The 16,850-nt window shown below is 35.3% G+C and overlaps 1 protein-coding gene and 1 long non-coding RNA gene across 10 annotated transcripts in view; one reads left to right on the top strand and one right to left on the bottom strand.

The window, feature by feature from the left end:
• tbc1d22b (TBC1 domain family, member 22B) overlaps nucleotides 1–16,850 on the bottom strand; it is a 122,851-nt gene that overhangs the window by 83,450 nt on the left and 22,551 nt on the right. For 2 of the 9 annotated variants that reach the window (XM_087264385.1, XM_087264388.1), the window contains 2 exons: nucleotides 9,103–9,969; nucleotides 4,558–6,050 (listed from right to left, as the gene is read on the bottom strand). In XM_087264385.1, coding sequence (XP_087120511.1) covers nucleotides 9,817–9,969 — 153 coding nt within the window. In that variant the 3' untranslated portion in view covers nucleotides 4,558–6,050; nucleotides 9,103–9,816. Of the gene's footprint in view, nucleotides 1–4,557; nucleotides 6,055–9,086; nucleotides 9,970–16,850 lie in introns of those variants that run through there. The other 7 variants (XM_087264386.1, XM_087264389.1, XM_087264387.1 and 4 more) reach the window with 4 other exon arrangements.
• Nucleotides 14,207–16,473, top strand: LOC147842578 (uncharacterized). The gene is made up of 2 exons (XR_015497731.1): nucleotides 14,207–14,599; nucleotides 15,372–16,473. It is a non-coding gene; the product is annotated as an uncharacterized LOC147842578 (long non-coding RNA).

The following is a 16,850-nucleotide window of genomic DNA, read 5'->3' as shown; positions in this document are numbered from 1 at the left end:
GGCAATTCATTTTACTTGGCGGCCTCTTTAAAACACCTCTCAGGCAGTATGCTAGGGCATTCTGTTTGAATGAGGAAACAACAAATTCTCCAAAATTGCTTGTCAAGCTTACGATTGAATTCCATATTAGGTATCACCAATAAATTCAAACAACAACTGTCTCTTTAGTTTAATTTCTAAACATCCAAATCACACAAAATCTGCAGAAACTCACGTCTGGTCCGAGCCCCTCCCCTGGAGTATCATCAGTCTATATCGATTGCTGATTGGCTCCTGTACTAGAAGGTGGGCTTTATTCATCATATATCGATCAATGATTGGCTCCGTACTAGTAGGTGGTGCTTTATTCACCATAATGACCGTTACATTTTTCCCCATTCAAAACTATACGAGTGACATGTCTTGTGTATTATCCCGATCTTTCTGAATGAAATGCCTACTTTACTACATTCAATCAGCTCGAAGTAGGAAAAAACAAGCCACAACCACTGTTTTCTCATTCAATACTCTGTTTCTTTGGGAACTGAGTCACAATACGAAAACAAAACCAAAAAGTAAATAAAAATAAACGATTGCAGTATCAGGTTTATGTGGATTTTTAATGCACACATCACTTACTGACTCTGCATATCAGAAACACAGGTGGCCTGGGAGAAAAATAATAATAATAGATTAAATCAATATGCCCCAAGAGCACTAAATTGAGTTACATGTTCCTTTTCCCTTTCCAGTAAATAGACAAAACCATCAGGGGTCCAAACTGCACATGCTATCGATCTGGTTTTGTAACAAGCTCCACATAAAACCCACATAGACTAACTTAGAAAGCGGACAGCGCACCGTCCACACAGGTGGCGACCCTTCCCTTTCATTAGGTCTCCATATTTTCTTCCCTCTCTCCATTTCTGCCTCCATCATACATCTGACGAAATGGCTTTGTAATAATGCAGGTCACTGGAAGGCCACCGAAGTGCGTTTCACTCATATTCACCGCCGTTCCCTCGCCCTCACAGACTGTGACCACACTAAAAGGTCATTTAGTGTTTCTGCCCAGACAGCCAGGGGCCAGTCCAACGCTTCTGTACGACCATATAAATCCTTTTAAAGGTCTGTGTCCGATTTGTATTGCAGTAGATGAAATGAGGGGCTGAGAGCCAGCAAGCCCTAAGGAACCGGACGAGAAGGGGAAAGAAGGCAGCGCATAGCAATCGACTACTATTCCTGCACCATTAACCTGAGTTTTACAGCCCATAAGAATATTGATCCCGAACCCCTCTCCTCCTCCATTAATAACAAGCAGGACAAAAAAATCTGGGTGTTTCTCTACTTTAGCTTTCTAGAAGCAGGTGTAACCTTGTAATGACACTGCAAATGAGATGCCGATTCTCAAGAAAGCTAAATCTGGCATAGCTTAGTGGTAAAAGGGAAATTTCTGCTAAATTGAAAACAGTAAGTATGTTTACATGGACACCAATAATCCGATTTTAATATGATTAAGACAATACTTTGATTAAGTGCAGTGTTTCCTCTAGGATTTTTTTCAGCTGCGGCGGCAGGTCTTACACAAATCTACCAACTACCAATGATGTTATTTCAATGACAAATGGAGAAATGTCGTGAGTGAAGAATTACAAGTCGAGATCACATTTATGTAAATCGAGCATGCAAATCTTTTTGCATGCGCGACAATTTCCTTTGTTTGTGCATAAAACTTCTTGCACACCCTCTCAAAAATACAATGCTTAAGCTCAGATCTTCTTGTGGGCTCTCAAATAAACGCTGCTGAAGTGCAATTTATTTGCTAGGAATATTTATGAATTTCTCCAATAGACTGAATGTTTTGAATGAGAAGCTGTGTTGGGGTGAATTTTGGTGTGGTGCCCTGCCATGGTAGAATGAATGTAGCAGAAACCATAGACACCTGCATGACGAAAATGCAGAAGTTTTTTTTCCATACAGCATGCAGTATCAAATTCCATTAAAACTACACTCTTCCAGCAGTTCGCATTCAATATCTCGTTTGTCATGGGGGGCATGCATGAAATGTTCCTGAATAAGAGTGAAAGTGCCAAACTACAGTTGAAGTCTACAGTTAATAAATTAATAATGAAACACCCAAAATTACATGAAACTCCAGAGGAAACCTGGATAAAGTTGTGTCGCTATGACGTTAATCAAATTATGTGCTGTAACATGCAAGAGAGGATCATGAAAGGAACATTCAGAAAGAAACGCATGTAAACACCCTAATCATATCGTCTTATTCAGATTAAGGCAAATAATTGGATTACTGATGTCCATGTAAACAGTCATTTAAGCTTTCACGAAAAGAAGCAATTTCTAGATCATTCTCAATCCTAAATTAATAATAATAATAATAATAATAATAATTCCTTACATTTTTATAGCGCTTTTCTGGACACTCAAAGCACCTTACACATTTTAGGGGTAATCTCCTCATCCACCACCAGTGTGCAGCATCTACCTGGATGACGCGACGGCAGCCATATTGCGCCAGACAGCACACCACACACCAGCTGATTGGTGAAGAGGAGACAGACTGATAAAGCCAATTATGATGTGGGGATAGTTAGGAGGCCATGATGGACAGAGGCCAGTTGGCCAGGATGCGAAGGACATCCTGGGATTTTTAATGACCACAGAGTCAGGACCTCAGTTCGACGTCTCCTCCAAAAGATGGCGCTCACTGACAGTACAGTGTCCCCTTCACTATACTGGGGCATTAGGACCCACACAGACCACAGGTTGGTCTCACTAACACCACTTCCAGCAGAAACCTTGCTTTCCCATGTGGTTTCCCCTTCAGGTACTAAGCACAGCCTGCTAAGTTTCAGAGGCCGACTATGCAAGAGTTGCAGAGAGCTAGCTGCCAGCAAAAATTAAACAAATTTCAGACACTTCCCAGACTTAAAGTCAATTTAAAATTAACAATGACTACACTGTAAAACCCAATAAGTTAAGGCAACTCAAACCATTTGAGGAAACCAATTACAAACCAGTTAAGTAATAAAAAAAAACTATATGAGTGCTGTGAACTGACTCCATTTAAGTTGAAGTAATGAGGAATTTAATCAACTCATTACCTTCAACACTGAGCTCAAAACTCTTTTCAAATGAGTAGAATTAACTTTTAAGTGAATTTTAAATTAACTACACTCATTTCATTTGATAAAGTTAACAAATGTGTTTTACAGTGTACGTTTACATAGACATCAGTAATCATATGATTTGCCTTAATCTGAATAAGACAATAATATGAATAATGTGTTGACGCAAGTTGCTTTTTTGAATGTTCTTTTCACAATCCCGTTTTACATGTTATAGCACACAATTCGGTTACTGTCATTGTGTCACCCCACTATTCACATTTCATGTAATTTCAGGTGTTTAATTTTTTGACTTAAACTGCAGTTCAACACTTTCACTTTCATTTAGGAGCATTTCATGCATGCCCCCTATGACAAATTAAGGTATTGTATGCCCGTATGAAGTAAGAACTGGTGGAAGAGTGTTGTTTTAATACATTTAATTCCTCGCATCAAATGGAAAATAAAAACTCAGCATTTCACGATGCGGGTGTCTGTGGTCTTTACTGACTCGGTAGGTACAGAGAATAGTGTCAAACAGCCGAATGTATAGAACAGGGGTTGTCAAACCTGTCAGCCGGCGACCCCCAAAATAACAATGCCAGTGATTCGCAACCCCCAATATCCTCTGAGGTGGTTCTAATTACAAAAACCTTGCATGCAATGGCGCACACACACCAATAGACCCAAGTCTATTCTAATTTTTTTTATGTATGTCAGTGCTGTAAATGTGCCAGAAAACTTAACCTGGTATTATAAAATCAATCTCCAACTTGTGCTATTGCTGTGTCTTTCAATTAATGTAATTACCTCAGGGGACGCAATACTACAATAGAACTAGTAACTTTAAGCTACTATATAGTATATATTAACTATAAACAACTATTTTTTTCAGTAGGTTATGGATAAAATATGGTCATTTTTATGGTTTAATAAAAATAAATACATTTTTGGAAATAACCAGGCGAACCCCATCCTTCATTGTCCTGCGACCCCTGGGGGGTCCCATTTATGACTTTAGTCGGATTAAGGTAATCAAAAATTGCTGTTTACATGGTAGACTTGTAATCAGAGTATTGTCACAATCGTATTAAAATCGGATTATTGGTGTCCATGTAAATTATTTTGCAAGCACAAAATAAATTATTGTTTACATAGACACCAATACTCTGACAATCCCTGCAATTCACCAGCAACATGTGGACAATGAAAACTCCACTGTTATCGTAGTTTGATTATAAGTATATCTGATACTAGATCCCATAGATCTGGCTATGTGAGAGTATAGCTTGAATGAATGCCTTTTCTTTGCTTGACACATTGACATTGCAGCACAGAGTGGTTCTTTCAGCAATATTCTGAAAAAATGTATAATCATTCGTTTCATGTCTCAAAGAACAGAAGCGAGGCTCTCGGGAATGTGTGTAAACATCACTTTCTTTTTGATTTTCCTGGCAAAAACGTCCCAAGCTCTTCGCAGAAAAAATCAATCTGGCTTTCATAGAAACCCAGGAAGTCAAAGAAGGTCTCCTTTTTTTTTCATTTTTTTTAGGTGCGATTTACACATTGACAAAAAAAATTTTAATTTTACATATAGCCCATTTAAACGTTCTTTTTAGAATTAACAAAATTTTAAATATTACTTGTATCAAAGATGAATATTCACAAAGCAATCCGCTGTTTTGTAGAGCGGGGTCAAAATGACACCTGAGATTGGAGTCAAATTACAGGAGGAGGACAATCACCTTTGAAAGATGGCAGCATCATTATTTTATTGTTACACCAAGGTCAGCAAGCCTGTTAGCGAAATCAATTGACGTTAGCAATCTTTCTTGCTTTATGCAGTGCTTTTTCAATCACACAGACCTTTACACTTTTTTAAATTGTCACCAGTGGCATATAATGCAAAAAAGATTACTCAAGTCAACAGACTGTTAAGCAGATCTTACAAGTTGTGGTTTGTTTGTGGCAGAGACTGAAACTTACAACTTGGTTTAAATTATAATATAACGCTAAATAAATTAATCATACAGTTAGTTAAACTAGATGATGAACAATTCATTAAGGTATCTCATCAACAACAGTCAACTTTATCAAATGAAATGAGTGTAGTTAACTTAAAATTTAAAAGTTAATTCTACTCATTTGAAAATAGTTTTGAACTCAGTGTTGAAGGTAATGAGTTAATTAAATACCTCATTACTTCAACTTAAATGAAGTTCACAGTACTCATATAGATTAGTTTTTTAACTGCCTTAACTTGTTGGGTTTTACAGTACTCCGTTGGTTGGAGTTCTCTTCAATTATTGGGTTTTACTACTCAAATTGCTACATTTACTTAAACAGATTACGTTCACAGTACTCATTAGGATTAGTTTTTGAACTTAAATGGTTTGTTGCAATCGATTTTCTTGAGTTTTGAGTTACCTTAACTTTATGGGGTTTTCGGTGTAGGTAAAAATCTTATTCAAGTATCACATACAAAGCCCTTGTGCTTACAGGCTTATGTGTTGTTTGTTCATATGGGTGATTTTGACCACTGTCTCTCGGAGGATTGATCCAAAAAAGAAAGTATTCAAACCCGTTTAAAGTTTTCACTCTTTGTTATATTGCAGCCATTTGCTGTTATTATTTAAGTTCTCAATGTACACACGGCACCCCATTTTGACAGAAAAATACAGAATTGTTGACATGTTTGCTGATTCCTTAAAAAAGAAAAACTGAAATTTCACTCTTTGCTTAGTAATTAGTATCATTTTATACTAATACAGCGATGAGTCTTTTGGGGAAATATGCAACAAGTTTTTGACACCTGGATTTCGGGATCATCTGCCATTCCTCTTTGCAGATCTTCTCCAGTTATGTTATGTTGGATGGTAAACATTGGTGATCAGCCCTTTTTAGGTCTCTCCAAAGATGTTCAATTGGGTTTAAGTCAAGGCTCTGGCTGGGCCATTCAAGAACAGTCACAGAATTGTTGTGAAGCCACTGCTTCACTATTTTGAAAAGTTTAAAGAGGTCTGAATACTTTTCATATCCACTGTATATAAGCATTATTTTTATTTTATTGTAAATAAGTTTATCGTTTTATTAAGCCTGAATGCATTCAACAGTTCAAAAGTGACAGTAAAGCCATTTATGTAAACACTGTTCTTCGAAACTCAAGCATCAATAAAAGCCTAGTCACTGCCTGGAAATTTTCTGAAAAAGACTTAAACTTGTGCCCAAAAACACCCTAGGAACCACAGAGAACATCATAGAAAATGCTTGGAACACCTCTAAAAATGCATAGCAAAACCTTCACAGCCACATATACTATGCAACTGCATGGCCATTTGCTTAAACAACTCAGAATAGCACTGTGAAGCTCCTAAAGAAAACCGATATATCATATTCCTTTTCCTGTTAAAAAAAAAAAAATTAATAAATATTTATTTTATCCTCTCAACATTTGTGATGCAAAAAGTAAATAAATACTACATACATAGGGCAACACATTAATTACAAAATATTTTGTATGAACAAAGATGGAAAAAAGGTCTCGCCAATCAATACTGCAGACAAAATGGTTTTCAAAATGGACCGCCATCATGTTTAAACCACAAATAATGCTGAAAAAACAAATGTATTAGTTTCGGCAAAATAACTAAGCAACATTAATAATAAGAAATATCCCTAGAGCATCCCATTAGTTAGGGGTGTAACAATACACTCACCTCACGATACGATGTGTATCACGATATAATGTTCACGATTCGATATCACGATATTTGGAATAAAAATTGAAAATTAAACTGAAATGCAAATTTTACCAAGTAAACTATTTTTTATGTATTTCTTTTGTTTCAACTTGTTAAACTGAACCTTCTTTAAGAAAAATAAATTAAACAGGCCTGTCTCTGGAAAATAAAACAATTTACAAACTTCTTAAAAATATTATTGAAATGACAGAGACAAAATTAAGGAACAATTTAAGTAAAGGTGCAAAAAAAAAAAAAGCTTTCTATTCAATTGAATTTAACAGTAAGAGCTTAAGGCTTTGCTTGATCACTTGCGTTTTTTGTGTGTGCAAAAAAAAAAATCCACATTTCCAGGTATTTAATTCATATTTAATTAAATTCATTTAGAGATATCTCTAATTACAATTGTGACTAGTCAAAACTCATTTAGAGATATCTGCAAATATTTTTCAATAGAAGTCAATGGAGGAATATGACTAGTCATTATATATTTGCAGATATCTCCAATCTGATTTCGTACTAGTACAATTGTAATTGCAGATATCTCTAATTGTCATTCTGACTAGTCGAATTATAATTATGACTAGTCAAAATATAATTAGAGATATCTCTAAATATATTTATGGATAGCCAGAACAAAGGTTTAAATGCTAAAACGGCTTGCCATACGCGCGCGTCTATCAGTCCGCCCTCTGTAGTAACAGCTCACGGTGAGCTCACGTCATGTGTGATTTTGCGGGGGGAACATTATATGAAGACAGAATGATATTTTAGGCTGAATTGTACCTTATAAATACAGTATGTGACTCTTTCAACACCATGAGGTATCCCTGTCGCTGTGCAAAGTATGTAAATCACTGTGAAGACTTTAAAACTTAGGATGTTTGACCCAGTATGCGTGTCAAAAAGCAGACGAGTCTAAAGCAATGACTGTACAACCGAAATGTTGCCAGACGTCTGATTTTGAGAGGATGGGCCATCCTCTATTTCAGCTCCACTCATCTTGGTCTGCTAACATTACTGCTGCTGCAATCTGAACTCACGTGCGACAGCAGGTGGAACGTAGCTCACGTGCAAACAGCTCAACTAATAAGAGAAAACGGACGTCATATCGTAATCAAATCGTCATAACGCCACGATGCATATTGTGACATTTTTGCATCGCAATAAATCGTACAACGATAAATCGTTACACCCCTACCATTAGTACATTATTTGACACTAAAGACTGGAGTAATGGTGCTGAATATTCAGTGTTGACAACACAAAAAGTTTATCACATCACAAGTGAAATAAAAATAAATAAATAAATAAATAAATAAATAAATAAAACCGACATCACGCTAATTTTGATCAACTTAATGCAGCCTTGGCAAGCAGAAGACATCCATTTCCAGGGTTTTCAACTATTCTGTCTTAAAAAGATAGTCCAAGCAAAAACAAAAATAATAATAATTACTCTCCCGTATGTCATTCCATACCGGTTTAACTTTTTCAGTGGAATTTAAGAAGATAAAAGAGAACCGAAACGCTGCATGCAAACATATCTTAATTTCAACATATTTATATTCTACAGACGTCTATCATGCATGTTTGCAACGACATAAGGGTTGTGTAAATGGCAGATTTTCATTGTTGAGATGCATGGACAAAATGGAGCCCTTGATTAAATATTCATCAAATAAAAATGATCTTTTTATCTTTCAAACATGTTTTGTGTGAGATAATTTCGACTGAAATTCCCTCATGCAGCATTAGTTTTTCTGACATAAGGGTCACAGTCAGCACAGACTTGCATATATGCTGGTCAGAGCAGCTCAAGCTGAATTTAAACAAATATTGTGGGTTGCTGTTGAAATGTGAACAGTAAAAAACACCACACAACTCCATGTTGTCTTAGCACAAATCGATTAAGTTAACTGGATCTTTTTTTTTTTACAAATTTAAGTGGATTGAATAAAAAACAATTAAGTTGTCCCAAAAAACAAATGAAGGCAGCATCATGCTGTGGGAATGTTTTCTCAGCAGCAGAAACTGGAAGACTAGTCAGGATAGAGGGAAAGATGAATGTAGAAATATACAGAGACATCCTGAATAAAAATCTGCTCTTGACCTCAGACTGGGGTGATGATTTATCCTTCAGCAGGACAATGACCCAAAGCGCACCGCCAAAATATCAATGGAGTGTCTTCACAACAACTCAGTGAATGTCCTTGAGTGGCCCAGCCAGAGCCCAGACCTAAATCCTATTGAACATCTCTGGAGAGATCTGAAAATAGCTGTGCATCGTCACTTCCCATCCAACCTGACAGAATTTGAGAGGTACTGCAAAGAGGAATGGTCAAAAATTCCCAAAGACAGGTGTGACACGCTATATTCGAAAAGACTTGAGGCTGTAAATGCTGCCAAAGGTTCATCAACAAAGAATTGAGCAAAGGCTGTGAATACTTCTGTACATGTGATTTTTCAGCTTTTTTATTTTTAATAAAAAAATTTTTAATATTTTTTCACATTGTCATTATAGGGTATTGTGTGTAGAATTTTCAGGAAATAAATTAATTCAATCCATTTTGGAATAAGGCTGTAACCTAAAAAATATGTGGAAAAAAGTGAAGCGCTATGATTACTTTGCGGATGCACTGTACATTAAACTACATGTTAAAAAACCTCTTTTTTGCAGCTTATGCCAATATTGTAATAATATATATCCTGATAAAACCATTACCGCAAGAAAAAAATCTGATACAGTCATATTCATAATACCTCTGAATACTAAAAAAAGGATAGTTAAATATTTCATAGTTAAAAAAAAAAAAGATAAACTTGTAACTCTCTTTCTCTGATGTATTCCGATACTCCTCAAATCTTGTAACCCTAACTTTATTCCCAATGAACCAATAAAGTTGTTCTCTTACTCCAGGAGATTATTCTAACAGAATAAGAAAAGAGCTTGTCAATTTCAGCCCATTTTAAAGAAGAGTTGAAAGCTTCACCTGTCTGTATGTGTCTCTGTGGTTTTCATCTGTTCTGGAGTGGTAATACTGCTCGATGAAGCCGAAATACTCCTCCCGCTTCCTCTGGAGAACCAGATCCCTTCGCTCCCGATTGGCTGGAAGATAGCCCTGAGAGAAACATGCAAATTTAATAGCATTTAGAAAACCACTGTTGTGTAGCAATTTTCTTCATGTCTTCCAAGTGTATCTTGCCCTGCAACCAAAGCATAACCTATAAATAATGCAAACTGAAGATATTAAAACAGCTATTTATGAATTCAGTTCAATACTTCAGAAGCAAGCTTTTAACCTTTTTAAAAAAAATCTTCAGATTAGACTAATTCAGTGCGATGACCTTTATTTTTTTCACTTAAAACCAAATGTTTAGTCAATGCCTTTCCTAATACAATTTGATAGATTTATTGGGACTGCTTTGTTTGTGCTGCTCATATAAACACTGTGTTTAAAAAAGCAGATACCTTCTTACCTTCCAATGATGTTCAAGTGAGTACATATGAGTTTTTTAACACACAGCTAGGTGGTTTCTAGGACATTCAGTGGTGCGTTTCCGAAAACCAACGTTAGCCAGCTAAGGTCGCAAGTTACTTCGTTACAAACATAGTTTGTTAATTTGGCGTTTCCACAGTTCCAATGATTTATCTTTGCCATGATGACAGTAAATAATATTTCACTAGATATTTTTCAAAGACACTTCTACAGCTTAAAGTGACATTTAAAGGCTTAACCAGGTTAATTAGGTTAACTAGGCAGGTTAGGGTAATTAGGGAACTTATTGTATACCAATTGTTTGTTCTGTAGACTATTGAAAAAAAAAATTAGCTTAAAGGGGCAAATAATTTTGTCCTTAAATTAGTTTAAAAAAACTTAAAACTGATTTTATTCTAGCCGAAATAAAAACAAATAAGATTTTCTCCAGAAGAAAAAAATATTATCAGACATGCTGTGAAAATATATTTGCTCTGTTAAACATCATTTGGGAAATATTAAAAATATTAATTCTGACTTCAACTGTATGCTTGCAACTACACCTCTGGGTTAGAAACATACTTCCTGGCTGTGTTTTATTCCCAGTTATCCCCCCTATGCCCTATTCATTTAGAACACAGTAACATTTAAACTTGGAATGATTACAATTTTTAAAAAGCATTAAAGTCATCTCTCTTAGTTACAATTTGCTTTCAAAGTATATTTACAGTTCAGTTTTAGCGATCTTCATGTTTACAATTGTGCTCCCTTCGCAGTGAACTTTGAAAACATTGATGTCATTTTGAACACAGCCATGGCACTTGACAAAAGCTGTAGGTGACTTATTATTTAAAAGCAGAGTTTGTTACATCTCCAAAGTTTGTGAAAAAAAAAAAAGCATACGGTGATGCTTTTATTTTATAGTAGGTTATTTATTAAGTATCTGTACTGTACATGACATGGGCCTGTTGGTTAGAACATTTCTGCAGTGGTTTGCATGGGTCAAGTTGTAAAAGTAGACTTTTCAAAAAAAATTAAATTAACAATAACCTACTTAATAATAATAATAATAATAATAATAATAATAATAATAATAATAATAATAATAATCATCATCATCATCATCATCATCATCAAAGTAGGATTTTTTTTCATTTCTTAATGAATAATAAATATTAAATTTCATTTCTTAATAAATAGCCTCATTATTTATTTATTTATTTATATATGATATTAGAATATGTGTAAGTGATTTTATGTTTTAGAATAGAATATGTAATTTTCTCAATAATATTTGTAAAGGAAATATAGGCTCTATATGTGCCATTTACAAATATTTCAATTAATATGGAATACAAGAGCATGTTTTTACCAAAACTAATATTGGATTCTTTTTAAATGCGTGTTTGTGTAAAACAGTATAATTGCCATTATAATTATGGGGTTCTTCTCTAAAGAAGTTGTTTCTCCACCCTGTTTAGAGCATCATTAAGGGCGTTTTACATTTTAACTAACGTGTTTCAATTGATAGACACTCGTCACTACATCGTTCTTTTCTCAAACGATGCATCGTACTATCGTAGTTCAGCCGCGAGTTACGTTGTTGTTTGGGAAATGCACCCGAGTAGTTGCTCTTTGCTCAAAATAAGCAATATTTAAAAGCTAACCCATTTTACCCCTTTTTCAAGATTTAAGATAAGTCTCCAGATAGATTCTGTAAAGTTTCAGCTCAAAATACCTATCAGATTATTTATTATATCTTTCAGAAATTTGGAATTTTCAGCTCTAATCACATAGTAGCTGTTTTTGTTGCCTGTGCCTTTAATGCAAATTTGATAGTTCTCCCCGCCCACCATTGCCACGTGCCTGTCAGAGCCACAAAGATCACTCCCTATGGTTCTGATGTGTGTCACCCTCTCCTGCTGTGTCAGATAAACAGCACAGTGACAGACATGACGGAAGCAGATCTCATGTAACGTTTGTGAGAAATACTACAGTAAGAACTTAACCAATGATTATTTGATGTATTTGTTGTGAAGTTAATTCAAGCCCTTCTGCAATGATGAGTCACACACAATGTTGTTACAAAGTTCACAAACTCTCTCACACACACACACACACACACACACACACACACACACACACACACACACACACACACACACACACACACACACACACACACACACACACACACACACACACACACGTTTCCCTTTGTACTGTTTATGCAGGGCAAAAGTGACAGGATGCACAGTAATATTCACTGCTGTACGGACATCCGTCGTGTTAACGTACAAAATAAACCTGATTCAATGTCCACGAACCTGGATTAAAGCGTCTTCTTTAATATTTGTACTGATATGCAGCTGTGGTGATGAATTAGAGCAATTTTACACTCTTTAACTTACTTTATTATAAACATGCACTGCTTTAAAAACGTTTTAAACTTATAAATCTCATTCTTGATCACATTTGATGATGACTGATGATCACAGCGAGCCGAACAGCTCTTTTAATCCCGGTTGCTTTGTGCACATCCTGTCTTGTTGACATGATCATACGCGTTATTACGGAGACATGTTATTACGCGGCTGTCAATCAATTCAGTAGGTAGGGAAACCGCACTCCTATATCACGTTGCGGTGGGCCTCAGAATTCCAGGGATTTGGATCATATTTTAATGTAAGGAAATTTTTAAAAAGAGACTTATTGTGTTTCCATCACTTCAGTATGACTGTAAACACACTATACCCACACACAGTTCTATGCAAACAGCTTCCAAAAATTATTTTCATCATAATTTCCCCCTTAAAGGGACAGTTCACTCAAAAATGAAAAATTATATAATGACAGCACATAATATTTGACTATATATTTTTCATAATACTATTATTTAGCTTAAAGTGACATTTAAAAGTTTAACTGGGTTAATTAGGCAAGTTAGGGTAATTAGACAAGTCATTGTATAACGATGGCTTGTTCTGTAAATAAGTGAAAACAAATATGGCTAAAGGGGCCTAATAATACTGATCTTAAAATGTTTGTTTTTTTATTAATGTTTTATTCTAGCCAAAATAAAATAAATCAGATTTTCTCCAGAGAAAAAAATATTGCGGGAAATACTGTGAAAATTTTCCTTGCTCTGTTAAACATCCTTTGGGAAATATTTTGGGGGAAAAAGAAACAGGAGGGATAATAATTTTGATAACTTTCTTTTGATAATTTTGTTCATAATTTTGACAACTGCAAGTATATAATACATAAGTTATTACAATGTTTTATATATATATATATAAAACTAAATGATCAAATTTTACAACCTTTTTCTTCCACCTTTGGGACTTAATCTTGATGGAAGCCACACTAGTGCCACTACCAATTTGCCTAACTGATAAGGAGCTGCCACTTCTGTCGTATATGAGAACATTAAACGTCAAAAAGTGCAACTAAACAGCAGTACTCATCTGAAAAGCAAACTGCGCAGAGCGTTTATTAGCTCAGAAAAAATAATAATAAAAATAAATTGCAGCGTGAGCTTGGGTGAATAAGTTTACTTAATGATCAAATCTGAAGCATGCAACCATTATTATAACAGAGCTGTCAGATCAAATGAGAAGTATTCAAGCTTTAAGTGGGAAAAAGTACTCCATTTCAAAACTCCACAATTCAAAGCCAGATGAAACGTTGGAAAACAGGAGAAACTGTGCCACAAAGACAAAGTCTGATTGCTTTTCAATCCATGAATCAACAACATTTTCCAAGGATTTTCTAGTAATTCCGATATATAGTGGCAGAGAAGCTTTTGTGCATTTGTATTTATACTAGTGGTATTTCAGGATAATTCAACAACAATAATTCTTTTTTTTTTTTTTTTTTTACTTATTGATCTTTTGAACAAGTATTTAGTTTTGTTTTTCATTTTAAAAAGTTCGAGTCATTTTTTTTTTTTTACATTTTTATTACTTAGGTTTTTTTCCCAATACATTTGATTAATTTTAGTTCTACATTTAAAAAATAAATATATTTAATTGGAGCTGAAATATAGTTGAAACTAGCTGAAATGTGTCCACCCACATAAAAAAACACTAGATTAATATACAGGAAATAATACAGTTTTTTTAATCATACTAGAGTAAAAGTACTTGAATTAATCTGTTGTGAAAATTCTGTAGTTGCTATGGTTACAACAGCTGTAGTAAACAAATTATCCAACTCAAATGACACCATAGTTTACTACAGAAAAAAATAAAACATTAGCCCCTTTCACACAGTGACACCGGTAAATATCCGGAAAATTTCTGGAAAGACTTTACCGGTAAATTCAAAAAAGCGCTGTTCACACAGGCGAGGACATTACGGAATTTTTCCGGAAAAGAGCATTCACACATCCATCGCAAAATGCCGGAAAATTCTGACATCATTAACCAGAAATGACCTCTAAACGGCTGCGCTTGTGTTTGTAAACATTTGACTACATTACAAACTCTTTGGATGGATCAGTATTGAGTACAACTCCAATAAAAACATATATAGGAACACTTTTGCATGTCGAGATGTTCATGATATGTGTGTGTGCTAGCGCTATGGGCGCTCACGGGCACACGCAAAGCTTGAAGGTAAACAAACAACGGATTATCATAAACATTTTATCGATAATTATTAACACAGTTAGCATTAAGAAGGAACATAGAAACGTGATCTGACTAACATAGCAGCTAAAGGTGTCTGGAAAAATATTCAAAGGCTTTTATTCTCATAAACCGCGCGCACGTGAATGCGTCTGACTGTTCTGATTGGCTAAAGCAGGTGTCTCACGTCAGCACGTTCTAGACGTGGACGCGCTCTTTCCGGAAATCTTCCTTCTGCATTCACACAGCGCAGCATTCCGGCAAATTACCGGTAATGTTACAACTTCTCTTTTCGGAAAATAGCCAGAACGAATGTACCGGTATTTTCAAAAAGGGCCTGTTCACACATACAACCTTTCCAGAAAATAGCCGGTAATTTTCTGGAAAGGTCCGTATGTGTGAAAGGGGCTATAGTCAATTTAATGTTTATCAGTTCACTATACAATACCTGACAAAAGTCTAGTCGTCGATTCCAGTTGTAAAAGCAACAAATAACATCTTGAATTCTGGTTGATCATTTGAAAAAGTGGCAAAAGACCAATTGGAACCTGCATGGACCTAAGATTCTCACAGTTTGTTGAAGGAAAAATTATGGTTTGGGCTTATATTCAGTAGGCATGCGAGAGATCTGCAAAGTGGAAGGCAACATCAACAGGTATCAAGACATTTGTGCTGCCCATTTCATTACAAACCACAGGAGAGGGCAAATTCTTCAGCAGGATAGCACTCCTTCTCATACTTCAGCCTCCACATCAAAGTTCCTGAAAGCAAAAAAGGTCAAGGTGCTCCAGGATAGGCCAGCCCAGTCACCAGACATGTACATTATTGAGCAAGTCTGTGGTAAGATGAAGGAGGAGGCATTGAAGATGAATCCAAATAATCTACATGAACTCTGGGAGTCGTGCAAAAACACTTTCTTTGCCATTCCAGATGACTTTAATAATAAGTTATTTGAGTCATTGCAGAGATGTATGGATGCAGTCCTCCAAGCTCATGGGAGTCAAACACAGCATTCACTCTTTGTCCTCTGCACCATGACTTTATATTCTATACTTGACATTTTTTCTGTTAAGTGACCATCTGAGACCATCTTGTCCTAAATAAATAATTAAATATCAAGGTATGATAATATTTTATTTTGGTAAAATAAGCGTAATCTAGAGGCTTTTGTCTTTCATATGAGCCACTCCTGATACCAAATGATCCACTAGAAGTCAAGTTATTTTTTGTTGCTCCAAAAACTTGGATAGGCGACAAGACTTTTGCCAGGTGGTGTAGTTTATAAAACTACAGCATACTGTAGCATTTATTAACAAAAAGCAAGTAACTTTATTTACAAACTACAGTAACAAATTGTACGATTACTATAGTATTTTTATTGTGAGAACTTCTTCTGTTAAATCTTATTTAATTTCAAGCAACAACATTTATTTTAGTTTTATGGTTTTAGATTTATTATCATTTTATAGAAACCCTGATTTATTCTAAATGTCTTTATGCCACTTAAAAAAAACAAGTATACACACTATAATAATAGTAAATCCTACCTTAAACAGTACAAACTAACAAACACGTGCAAAAAAATGATCTCAAACTTCGAAAGTAAAAAAAAAAAAAATCAACAATTCTAGTACAAACTTCTAATCATGAAGCGCGACTAAACTAACACACGAGGCAGGATGCAATTGTGTTAGCACGTACTAGCTTCGTATCTGCGATGAGTCCCTAAAGAGCAGACAACAAGTGCAGGCTATTTGTAGAGCAGACGTGGAGGCGTGGAGCTGTCAGTTCGATCGTTGTCATGACTCTCCATCATGTTTCTGAAAATGCTGTTTTTAAAGTGCCTTCCCCTCCCATTGTTTCTCAGCTCTTGTTTTTAATGAGCACACACAG

The sequence above is a fragment of the Danio rerio genome, chromosome 8 (genome assembly GCF_052040795.2).
Source record: "Danio rerio strain M-AB ecotype USA chromosome 8, GRCz13ab, whole genome shotgun sequence".
Classification (NCBI taxonomy): Eukaryota; Metazoa; Chordata; class Actinopteri; order Cypriniformes; family Danionidae; genus Danio; species Danio rerio.
This window is presented reverse-complemented; position numbering and strand designations above follow the sequence as displayed.